Source organism: Lutra lutra, chromosome 6 (genome assembly GCF_902655055.1).
Source record: "Lutra lutra chromosome 6, mLutLut1.2, whole genome shotgun sequence".
Taxonomy (NCBI): Eukaryota; Metazoa; Chordata; class Mammalia; order Carnivora; family Mustelidae; genus Lutra; species Lutra lutra.
The window spans coordinates 153,641,911-153,654,632 of record NC_062283.1 but is presented as its reverse complement, the minus strand read 5'-3'; the positions used below and the strand labels follow the sequence as shown (position 1 = coordinate 153,654,632).

At 56.5% G+C, this 12,722-nt stretch overlaps 1 protein-coding gene across 1 annotated transcript in view; it reads left to right on the top strand.

The window, feature by feature from the left end:
- Positions 1-9,117, top strand: part of WDR27 (WD repeat domain 27) — a 109,001-nt gene extending 99,884 nt beyond the window's left edge. Inside the window, 1 exon segment of the mRNA XM_047732035.1 lies at positions 8,758-9,117. Coding sequence (XP_047587991.1) covers positions 8,758-8,943 — 186 coding nt within the window. The 3' untranslated portion in view covers positions 8,944-9,117.
- Positions 9,118-12,722: the final 3,605 nt, after the last annotated feature.

Genomic DNA, 12,722 nt, shown 5'->3' with positions numbered 1-12,722 from the left:
ATGGTGTCGCCTTCTCCTGCAGGGAGCAGAGCTCCAACCCTGCCCGCTTCCCAGCCTCCTCCAGCCTCCTCTCCGTGCGGCAGGCCCCGTCCGCAAGGGCACGTCTTTCCACTCTCTCCTTGTTTCTGTTTCACACCAGGCTTTCCCACGTAGGACATTCTCCTGACGAGTCACAGTGGTTTTCCAGAAACCTCGTGAATGGTTGCTGCAGCTTCAGATCCAGGCTCAAAACTGTGTCCTCAGAGGGAACTCTGAGCGGTTTCAGGCAGCGCCCCACTAGCTCCCGTCTGTGCCCCGCCCCCCATCGCGGTCCTTCATGGCACAAAGGTCTCAAAATGCGTCACCTGCTGGTTGGCTGCTTCTCCAGTGGAACGTCTGCCACAGGAGACGAGTTTAATGCCGGGAAGGAGGGTGTTCAGGCCTGTTTCTCTCGCAGTTACCAGGAGCACCAGGGGACACTCCAGGGAAAGGGACGATGGCAGGCAACCCGGACTGCTCCCTGTCAGTGTGGCGGTGCCCACGGCCTGCTGGGCGGGCTCATGGTGTTTCCTGGAGAGACAGTCTTGGCGTCAGTGCTGCTGTCCGCAGGATGCCTTCGGTTAGAGCTGCACGTGGTGACAGGTCTGCGGCCCGTGGTTCTGTGAGTCCCAGCCCCCTAGAGCACGCCACGTAAGCTTGGCATCTAGCTGAGGTCGAAGGTGGGTTGCCTCCTGATGGGACTGCTTGCCCCGGGGGTCTGAGCCTGGGCCTGACTCTGAGACCGCGGGGAGGAGGCGCTGCTGGGGTGTCTCAGGCCTCCCAGCCCCCCTGTGCGTCTGGACGGCTGTGTCCTGAGAGCCGCTGGGAGCGCGTGGTCCTGGGTGAGAGCTCTGGCTTGTGCGGGTCTGAGTTGCCTTCCGATGAGTTTGGTAGCTCAGCTGCCCGACCCGCAGAGCCCTGCAGCAGTGCTGAGCATTTAATTAACTAAAGAGCATTTAATTCGTGTTCGTCGCATCAATGAACTTGATCGTACATTTTGCGGAGGAGTAATGAGTTAAAGGAGCCATATTTTTTGTAGTGTTCTCCATCATTTTTAAGCAATCTGTCAGAATAAGCTGGTTTTACTCGTTCCATACTTTAGCTGGGATCCTCAGCTATCTAGAAATATACCCAGCTGTGTAGGGACGGAAGCTAGAATCACAGTTCATAAAGATAACTGACACAATTCGGAAACGTGCTGTGGCTGTGTGTGGCAGTGGGTGGCCCACGTGGGGTCAGTGTGTGCTGACGTCACACGGGCTCGCAGTAGACGTGTTGTCAGCAGCTTCTCCTTCAGAGGACAAGGTCCTCAAGTCGGAAAACCGCCGCAGATTTCTGTGGTTGGAACAGTGAGTACAGTGTTCCGCCTTTACCCTTTGGAACCCGTTTGGTTATCGGCACAGAAGATGGTTTCCTGTTTTCCAGAGGTGGTGGCTTTCAGGCGTGCTGGCAGCTGTAAGGTGACCCCTTGGTCTCGGTCCCTTTTTGGGGCCGGAGGGACACGGTCTGGACCTGCTGGGAGCCCTGCTCCAGGGCAGGTGTGTTGGGTGCGAGCACTTGCATTTTTTTTTTTTTTTAATTTCTTTTCAGCATAACAGAATTCATTGTGCACCACACCCAGTGCTCCGTGCAGTCTGTGCCTCCATAATACCCACCACCAGGCTCCCCTAACCTCCCACCCCCGCCCCTTCATAACCTCAGATTGTTTTTCAGAGTCCACAGTCTCTCATGGTTCACCTCCCCTTCCAATTTCCCTCAGCTCCCTTCTCCTCTCCATCTCCCCTTGTCCTCCGTGCTATTTGTTCTGCTGCACAGATACGAGCACTTGCATTTTTACACCGTTAGCAGTTTACACATGTCTGGATTCACCCTTGACCTGCTGTCTTGTCCCTCCCGGGCCTGCCCGGCTCCGCGTCCTGCCCGTTCCACCACAGACGGGGAGCTCAGGTGGGGTCTTGGTTCAGGCAGGTAGCACACCGTTAGGCTCGCGCACATTCTAAGCCAGAGCGTAGTTGTTTCACGCTGTGTTCAGTACATCTGGGTGACACTGACCCTCATTTCCCAGGACACCTCATCGTCATTTCTCCTACACGTCTGGTTCTGGTGGGTGCTTGACACCCATGAGCAGATACAGCCCTTCTCACTCTGGGAAGGTAATGTCACCCTAGTACATCTCCCGGACGGAGGTAGAGGAACGTGACTTACTCCACACTGTACAGCAGATACGTGGTAGAAAATGTCTGACTCCAAGTCTGTGTTTGTGATCTGCACCCGGAAAGTCTGGAATGGGTCTACCATCGTAATCCGGTCATGGAATCCGAGATGCCTGTGCTCGGGTCTTCCGAGGCAGGGTGTCCGTGTCAACCCAATATCACTGTCTGTATCCATAGAGACATGCGCCACACGGCATGGTGCTGTGCTAGAAACACTCAGAAATGGTGCTTTTGTTATTTCTGCATTTCTCATGTTTGATTTGCTGAATCGCTTAGGATAGCAAAGACCCATCCATGTCAATCAATGTAAACACGTCACCCAAGAAGTTGTTGATAGGTTGATGATCACTTAAGATATTATTGGGACGTCTTGAACCTGTCAATATCTAAGAAAAGAAGAAAAACGATGGTGTTAGGAAAGCCGAGGTGATCTGGGAATAGGTTTCCCGAGGGAGCACAAGGTGCGGACACCTGGGGAGCCACGGGCACAGCACCCGCCGCCATGTGTGGGCCAAGCCCGTGCGTCGCTGGGGGACACAGAGCCCGGCTGGTACGCGCTCACGGGGACGGCCGAGCGGATGTCTGTGGCAAGCGTCGGTCTCTGCACGCACTCTCAGGTGCGTTGCTTTCTCCTGCGTGCCTCACTGGCTAGCGGTCAGTGTGATTCCTCGCCACCCCAAACCCTGACTGGTCTCTGCAACGGACAGGATGCGTTGGTGTGAGGAGGGGGGCCTTTGGCAGGTGACCCAGTCATGATGTGGAACCCTCAGGGACCGGCTTTGTGCCCCAGAAAGAGCTTCAGAATGCCGCCTTCCCCAGGTGAGGATGGAGCCCTGGAACCCGCTGTGCCTGCTGCCTTGGTCTCCTGGGTCCCAGCCTGTGAGCAACACACCTCGGTGGTTCACCAGCCGTCCGATCTGGTGCTTTGTCTTACAGCCCAGGCTAGACGGGCTCCCAGGGTTGCTGGGATGTGTCTGGAGCTCAGGATGAGCCAGACAACAGTGAGGCCCTCATCGGGGCAGCCTGGGCTGTGTCCGTGCAGCATCTCCGCTGGGCCCCGGTCTGCGCAGCTCCCCCACCGCACCGTGCAGTGCCAGCTGCCCCCTGGACTGTGCTCTGGGATGGATGGATGGGTGGGATGCAGCCTCCACAGCTGTCTGATGTCTGTCACCTGCTTCTCCAGGTGTGACCTGGGGAATGATCCCAGGAAAGGGTTGCACCCCTGGAGTCGGGGATCTGTGTCCTGCTGTCCTGTCTTCCTCTTGGCCCGCGGTTTTTAGAACATCTAGCTCTGTGGACAGAAGCAGTGAGGTCATTGCCTACTGACTATTTTCCTATGGATCTTCTACCTTTTCTAAGGCAGAGGCTCTTAAAAATCAAATGTACACATTGCTGCTTGCGATGTCATCTCCTTCTTTACCCGGCCAGTGGGCTCAGTGGGCCCCCGTCTCCCTGATGGAGGGCGCTACAGCGACGTGTGGCTGAAGAGAAGGAGGCGGCCTCGGCTCAGGCGTCACACGGGTACTGAGTCGCAGTACCGTAGCAGCAAGAACCACGGAGAGGGGAGGGCGGGAGGGGCGGGAGGGAAGGACTAGCTTCGGGAGCACCCTGCCCCTCACGCCCTCAAGGCAACTGTGCCTGGTGGTGGCATGGACTCCGAGAGCATTTCCAGGCCCACAGGGGCACAGATGTGGGGGGAGCACCCCGCAAGACCACAGGCCTCTGACCTCGTGGGTCTCGTCCAGATTCCTGATGGTAACACTGGATTGCTGACGTTTGCAAGGGGGATGAGGGGCTACGGGGGTGAGGTCATGCAGCTCCAGGAGGGTGTGAGGCCCCAGGTGTGGTGGCCGTGGGCACATGGTAGGAAGGTCACGCTGGGAGGTGGCCCCGCAGGGCGAAGCCACGGCAGCGTGAGGCCCTGGGGCCGATTATGCATCTGGACGAACAGCAGATTCAAAGAGCCATCCGGGTTTTGGACCATTGGACAGGTCAGGGTCGCGATGGCTTCTTCGGGCAAGAAGAGGATAATTGATGGGGTTTGAAGTCACAGTGGCCAACGTCCAAGTGGAGATACGTGTAATGTTTCAAAACGCAGAACGCGAGGCAGTGTCGCTGTGGCCAGCCAGCGTTCGGTGCACGTGCGGCAGACAGCTGAGGCCACCTGACATGTGGCGTGAGAGCGCGTGGGCCACAGTCCACGTTCCCTCCTGAGCTCAGAGGGGGGCTTTGCCAACTGGCCCTCGGGGACAAAGGAGCAGGGAAGGGGCCTGGCTCCTTGTCTGAGGAGCCCCCACCTCAGCCCAGTGAGCGAGGTGCCCTCCGCCCGGGGAAGGGAGTGGGGTGGCGGGAAGCCGGAGGGCTGGGGCTCCGTGGCTCCCGCGCGTGGCTGAGAGCTGGCAGAGGCTTACGCAGGCCATCATGTGGTCTTCCGGGCACGTGGCACTCACTGGCCTTAGAACAGCCATGACACGTGGTTTGCAGTCATCAGCCATCGGCGTGGTGCTGCCACTCTTGCTAATGCACTCTGTTCTGTGCTCTAGAAAGTCCCCAGCGAGCGGAACCACACCGGAAGTGTGCAGGGCTCTCCCCTCCGGAGCAGGACGGGGAGACGTCCTGCTTTCGACTGCAGCTTGCCGCAGTCAGCCTGGACGGAAACCTGCAGCTGTCGGAGCTGGGGACTGACCGCGGACGTGAGGGGCTGCGCGGGCAGCCAGGGGTCCTGCTCCCAGCCCCACCGGGATTTGCGTCCCTTCCTCCACAGCTCTGCTCTGCCACACGCACGCCTGGGAGTTCCCTGCACCTCCCAAGGGTCCCCTTGCTGGACGACCGGAGTCGGCGTCCCGCACTTCTGCACACAACGTGGTAAAGCTGAAACAATGTTCTTCAATAAAAAGTAACCTGGGGTTCGTTTCCTAACCGACTTTGTGGGGTGGACACAGAGCAGTGGCAGCGTGGCCCACCAGCCTCCTGACGACATGCCCTGGTTTTGCTTGGTGACTGGGGCGCTCTGCCCACAAGTTGGCTTCTGGGCCTTTCCTCCCAGCAGAGGGTGGATCCCCAGGGTCCCCCACGAATTCCACAGACACAATGGCTGTCCTGGGGGTGGACAGCAGGTGTCTTTCCTCCAACGTTCCAGAACCAGGTCTTTCTGGGACCCCAGGAAAGTGAGGATACTTCCAGGACGGTTCCAGACAGTGAATGTCTGACCACACGCAATCCCCCCGGGGCTGAGCCTCTCGGGCCGACCTGGACAGGCCCTGGGAAATTCTACGCGAGCCATCCCATCCCCTGGTCCTCTCCTGCCGAGAGATGTAGTGCTGAGGACTGGGCTGGGCTCTGGGCTCCACGTGGGGATGTCCACGCACCGACCACAGATTCACATCCTTTTCCCAGCACAGTGTTGGAGGAGCAAAATTTTAGAAAACTCATTTTTATTTTTCCTAACACTTGGGAGTTATTTTATCCATTTATAGCAATTCTGTTGTTTCCCTTTGTTAAAACTAGGTTATTTTGAAACTGGTTAAAAATGAGTAAGTGAACGTAATTAACAAGGCAAGTAAACCCGTAGAATCTTACTTCACAGTCTTGATCCCAGTTACTGCGTTCGCCGTCTCTTTCCGTATTACTCTCGGTTCTGGGGAGACGCACGTAGGCGGCCGTCCGAGCCCGCCTGAGGGCACGGTTCTGGGGTGCTTGTGGCTGTCACTCTGCTGTGCGGTTGCCACGGCCTAGGCCTCCAGAACCTTCTCCTTGGGCAGCCCCGCAGCCCGCCCGGCCCTCCCTCCCCCCGCCCCGTCCATGGATTCCGCTGGGGGGTCCCGCTTTCTGGCTGGCTCACGTCACTGACGGTGGCATCCCGGAGGTCCCTCGGCGGTGCAGCAGGTGCCGGGCTCTGCGGGGCGACAGACGTTCATTCTGCCCGTCCCTCCGCGGCCGCTGCTTCCCCGGCGCGGCCGCCCCTGCATGCTCCTGCTGTGAGCGTGGGCGTGTAGGGTCGGTTCAGGGCCTGCTGCCGCTCTGGGAGAACATCCGAGTGCACTGGCCGGGCAACGTGGTCGTTCTCCTGCATGTTCTGCTGCTGCAGACGGGCTTGCACCGTCCCTGCGCGGGTGCCGTCCCCACAGCAGGTCTCCGGTCTTCTGTCCCTGACGCGCCTGTCCCGTGTGCGATTCACGGACACACTTCCTCCGGAGAGAAGTCCTGATGCCAGCTGTGTCCCTTGTGACTTTGGGAAAAAATTTTTAATTATTTAATGTCAATAACAACCAAATAATATTTAAAAGAAGAAAAACTAATGTTTAAAAAAAGCCAAGCATTACAAAGCTTTACCAGGGAAAAGGCAGGACGAAGTAAACTTGGAAAAGTGGCTGCTGAGAGGAGAGGCAGGGAGCAGTGGAACATGGGTGGCCTCTGCCGTGGGAGCCTGTGGGCTGCGGGCGTTGGTGCTGCGGGAGCCCGACTTGCGGTCGTGGGCCACCGTGCTGGGTACCTGCGTTAGACAGCGGTTCCACCACTCTCGCCGGAAGCAGGTCACACTGGCTAGCTCTGCCTTCACGGGGGGACACTGATAAAAACAACGTATTAGGGGCGCCTGGGTGGCTCAGTGGGTTAAGCCTCTGCCTTCGGCTCAGGTCATGATCTCAGGGTCCTGGGTTCGAGCCCCGCATCGGGCTCTCTGCTCAGCAGGGAGCCTGCTTCCTCCTCTCTCTCTGCCTGCCTCTCTGCCTGCGTGTGATCTCTCTGTCAAATAAATAAATAAAATCTTTAAAAAAAATAACGTATTAAATAGAACGTCTCATTTTTGACTTGATTTTGATTCATTACCCAGTTTTTATGATAATGCTATGAGTTTGGTAGAAATTATTATTAGTTTTATTTTATTTTCCAAATAGCCAACAAAACTACATCATAGGGAGGTCGTGATGGCATCTTGTCCTGGGAAACCAGCAGGAAGGCGTTCTGTATACACACAACGTTGACAGGTGGAAGACGAATGGGCCCTCTCGGGGGTGGATGGAAGAGGAGGGCTGCCCGGCTTGGGGCCAAGATGTCTCCAGGACAGAGGAGGGGAGGGTGGGGGGGATGCGTAGGGGCGGGGTCCAGAGGCAGCGTGCCGGAGGGCCATGGGAAGACACCGCGTAGATGCCCGCGATCTCACGGCGCCGTGGGCTGTGAAGGCACGTCAGCCTGTAGGCTTCCTGGTCCCCCAGGGTTTCTCAGGGACTGACCTTCATGTCACAGGACAGGAGCCTGAGGCTCAGCGCGGCTTCCTGGGGTGGCCCTGTTGGGTGCCCTGCCCGCAGCAGGTGGACAAGGGAGCAGGGACAGGATGGCGGGTGAGTGCCCCGGGGAAGGGACGCTGGCCTCCCGGTGATGCCGACGTCTGGTGGAAGAGTGGGACGGGGCATGGGTCTGTCCCGCCTGCCGCCGTTTCAGGAATCTGGCCGCTGTGAAGATTCCGTCCTGGGATGTGGGTGACCAACGATTCGTATCAGGTGGTGTATGTCCTGGGGTTTACACACTCCCGGCACACCCACGTTTCTGTGGACAAGAACACGAGGTTGTGACCGCAGGCTGCCCATGCCGGGTGTGGAGCGGTGGGCTAGACGGATTCCGGAGTAAACAGTGTCTCTTCATTTCTGACGTTCTCTTCTGATGTGGGACTTGGCTTTCCTGGCCTGAGCTGAGCCGACTGCACGTCTCAGACCAGGGTCGGTAGGAAAGGTTACTCAGGTTTTGCAGACGCTGGCCGGTCAGCTGGAGACGCTGACGCAGTCTGTGACTGGACCTGTCGACCCATCGGCCCCGAAGAGTGGCTGCGCGCGGGGTCCAGGCAGCCCGCTGTCCTGGGAGGTGTCTTCCTCGGAGACCCACAGGCTCTTGGCTTCAGAGTTATTAGATTAAACTGTGTAAAGTGACCAGTGACCTGCTGGTTTCGATCTGCAAGGAAGTAACTTCGTGTGGTTCCACCAGGTATGTTTGTCAAAGGAGGGATTTCCTGCTGACGCTGACCCTGCCTGCCTGGCCTCAGTTTCCCCTTGCCTTCTTCCCGTCATCTTTCCCACAATGGCCACAAGTGCCAACTTCGTTCCAGGCCCTAATTACAAGTGACCTGTTGACTCGTTTCCTCTGTGTGTCCCCAGCTTGATTTTCGCTTTGTGGCTCTTAGCAGCTTCATGGTACCTTCCGAGCCTGGGACGCGAGCCCACGGTCAGGTGCACAGCCCGCAGGACACGGGTCAGAGCCCCGGTCAGCGTCCGTGCAGGGGCGTGTTCTGGAGGAAGAAAGTCACCGACATGGTCATGAGCGGAAACTGCTCTGCTCTTCCGTAGAGAGAGCCTCAGATTTGGGGCCTCGGCCCTCACGGGCTGACACGGTGCTCGTCCACGGCCTCTGCTCCTCAGCCCTGGACCGTCACCATGTACTGTCGCGTGGGACTCCCCGGTTCTCAGTGGCTTCCCGAAGACACCGCCCGTGACTCAGCCCCTCAGGTCCCCTTCTGCTCCCATTCTCGTCCCCGCAGCCGGCCCTGTGGGACCCCCTCCATGGAGTGGCAGCGGCCGTCCGTGGTCCAGAGCACCATGTTTCTGTGAGTCTTGGGCATTTGCCAGCCATTGGGAAAACACTGGTTTCCACCAAAGCCCCCGAAGCTGCGCTTCCAGACCTGCTCCGGAAGCGGCCGGCGCACCACGCTCTTGCTGGTGGTTAGCCGGGGCCGTCCAAGTGCGTTACAGGTGGATGAGAAGGTGAGAAAATCAAAGCCTTCCTAAGTGAAACCAAACTCATTTTTCTTCTACTGTGAAATAAAACAGCGTTTTTCTTTCATGGATATGGAATGAATCTGTGCAGTTTTCTGTTGTTCTTTTATGGCTAAAGTTTTACTTTTTCTACAAATTTTGTATATTTATTTATTTTTTTAATTTTATTTTTTCAGTGTTCCAAGATTCATTATTTACGCATCACACCCAGTGCTCCATGCAGTCCGTGTCCTCCTTAGTACCCTCCACCAGGCTCACCCATCCGCGCCTCCCACCCTGCAAAACCCTCAGTTTGTTTCTCAGAGTCCGCAGTCTCTCATGGTTCGTCTCCCCCTCTGATTTCCCCCACACTCCTGGGTATTTACCCCAAAGATACAGATGGAGTGAAAAGGGCCATCTGTACCCCAAGGTTTATAGCAGCAATGGCCACGGTCGACAAACTGTGGAAAGAGCCAAGATGCCCTTCAACGGACGAATGGATAAGGAAGATGTGGTCCATATACACGATGGAGTATGATGCCTCCATCAGAAAGGATGAATCCCCAACTTTTGTAGCAACATGGACGGGACTGGAGGAGATGATGCTGAGTGAAGTAAGTCAAGCAGAGAGAGTCAATTATCGTATGGTTTTGCTTCCTTGTGGAGCATAAGGAATAACACGGAGGACAAGGGGAGATGGAGAGGAGAAGTGCTTTAAAGTGCTTTCTTTTAAAGGAGGCTGTACTTTTAAAAATTTGGGGTAGGGATAACTGAATTAGCCATTTTTATTTCTGAATGAAGAAAATATATTTTTTCCTTCAAAAGGCAGCGTTGGAAAGATCGATAAGCAGACCACAGGGCAGAGGGACAGACTCTGTGCGGGACACTACGGACACCACACCAGACAAACGCCTGTTTCCACGTAACTCTAGGGGCGCCTGGGGCTCAGCTGGTTAAGCGTCTGCCTTCGGCTCAGGTCATGATCTCAGGGTCCTGGGATCGAGTCCCGCATCGGGCTCTCTGCTCAGCGGGGCGTCTGCTTCTTCTCCGCCTCTGCCAACCCCCCGCTTGTGCTCTCCACACCCACGTCAAATAAATAAATCTTTAAAAAAAAAAAAACAAGATTCTGTGAGGGAGTTTTACTTTGCAGATTTGTTTAGAATAGTATTTAATTTCCAAAAATTGTGTAATTAAATGACATGTTTGAGAACCAAAGTGCATATGATTGGGATATATTCACGTGTAATGAGAACGTACACAGATTTAAAGCAAAAATCCAACTTCGGAAAAGACATGTGAAGGACGGCTTTCTGGTCCTGTGTCGTCAGTGTGATAATTTGGATCCTGAAGAACAAAATCAGCAGAGAAGGTGCATGTTCTCATGGGAGGGCTCAGTGTTTTGAAACACAAATTTAATAGTCCCACTTCTGCATTATCCTAAGAAATTTCAGCCTGTGTCAATGAGAGAAAATCAAACATTAGGTTTGTGAAATTTTCACACAGCTGAGGTCTGTTTTAGTGAAGTCGGTTTTGTTTTAATGACAAGACAGCCCGTCAGCGAGAGGAGGAAGGGAGTCCTTGTCCGCATAGGGGAGCTGTTTCTCAGGCCTCGGTGACTGTCGGAACGAGTCTCTGAAAATCCCAATCAGGAGATTCTTGTAGCTGATTTATTTATAAAGCCTGATGCAAAAGAATGAGGTTTGCAAGAAAATGCTTAAGTTTTCACTTAAAATTTGACAAGATTTTGGAGCGCCTGGGTGGCTCAGTGGGTTAAAGCCTCTGCCATGGGCTCAGGTCTTGATCCCAGGGTCCTGGGCTCAGGGCCACCCCCTCTCCAGCCTTCACGGCACTCGGGTCCCTCTGCCTGTTAAACGTCCCGGGACCCCCTGTCCTCCTGCAGAGTCAGGCTGGGCGTCCCCTCCCCACAGCCCGAGCTCCCTGGAAGCCAGGCTGTGGGCCACAACGAGCTCACCCGTCTTCTGTTTTCCTTTGAGGGACAATGCCCTTGCTTTACAGAAAGTGCGTCTCACTGTGAAAGCAGATTCGGGGGCGGAGGGACTTGCGGGGTGGGGGAGCCCACACTGGGGTGAGGCCCTGGGGAGTGGACTCAGGTGTGGGGAAGATCTGAGTCTGGGGATGAGGCTCAGGAAGGATATGCAGGTGTGCGAGCTTGCACGCGTGTGCGAGGTTGCAGGAGTATCTGAGCTCATGTGGGGTGTGAGCTTGCGTGCGTGTGAACTTGCATCTTTATGAGTGTGTGAGCCTGCACAAGTGTGTAAGCTCACACAAGTACCTGAGCTCGCACGGGCATGCACGCTTGCATGGTTGTGGGAGACTGGGACTCTCCTCAGCAGGACTTATTTGCCCGGCTGTGCTGTGCACACATGCTCACGTGACAGCTGGCTTGCCGCGGGGGCACACTCCCATTAAACCTGTGCTCTGCTGGGGTTCCCCATCCCCCCTCGCCCCTTCTCTCCTCAGCCCAGAGGACTGCAGGAATTTCACTCCTGGCTCAAGAGCTTGGCCCCATAGGACCACGCGGAGCCTTCCCTCCTTCCCGCCTTCCTTGTTTCTGCAGGTCCCAAGCGGCCCCGTTGGTGGGCCTGCGGCTGGTCTCCCTGGGTGTCGCTGTTAGCTTTGGGAAACTGGTGGTCTTGGAGAAGTCCCGCCAGTGCTCTGGGGTGATGAGCCAAGTGCATGGGCACTGCAGCAGGTGACCCACGCCAGCCCCCGGGACCCTCTCACGTGACCCCAGGGAGAAACCCCGAGCAGGTCGCACCGGGGAGCCAGTCGCATGGAGAGAGGTGTGCAGACCCTCCTCTCCAACAATCAGCCACGACAGACACGTAACGTGCGGAGCTGATTCATGGTCTTCTGTGTGCCTCCTGCAGATCAGGAAACCGGCCGACGGCACCTCGGGACGCACGCGTGTCGCTTGGGAGCCGCCTGCAGGCCCTCAGACCCTGCCCCTGCTGCAGGGTCCCCGTGCGGACGAGCCCTGGCAGCTCCACGCACCTGTCTGCAGGTGTCCCATCTGCAGGTGTCCCGTCTGCAGGTGTCTCTTGCAGATGTCTCGTCTGCAGGTGTCCTGTCTGTCTGCAGGTGTCTTGTGCAGGTGTCTCATGCAGGTGTCTTGTCTGCAGGTGTCTCTTGCAGGTGTCTCATCTGTGTTAGGGTCCGTGATCAAAGAACGAGACTGATTAAAGCAAAAATCAAACAAAGCTTTATTTCACACCAAGCATCAAAAATCAAACTGACCGGTCAGGGCTGTCTCTTACGAAAAGGTGACGACGATGACCCTGGCAAGTCCGCTCCCAACGTGGCTGGTCTGGACAAGGCCTTTCTGTAGATGAGGCCACTCTGGACGAAGCCACTCCCAGGACGAGGCCGCAGCTGATGAGGTCGCTCCTCAGGGCTGCTCCCCGGAAAGGCTGCTCCCCGGACAAGGGCTGCTCCGGCGAGGCCGCTCCTCAGACAAGGCTGCTCACAAAAAGAGGCCGCTCTGGAGGAAGCCTCTATCCTGACGATGCTGCCTCCCACAGGGCTGCTCACCGAGGAAGCCTCTTTCCAGATGAAGCCGCTCCCCAGAATGGCGCAGCTCCAGCGAGGCTGCGGCTCAGGGTATCAAGGCTGCTCCTGGCAGCGAGGCCGTTCGCAGCGAGGTTGCTGGCATCTAGGCCGTTCCCCGCTGTGTGTCAGCTGTGGGGCCGCTGGTGTCGGGACTGCTGGTGTCAGGACCGCTGGCGTTCAG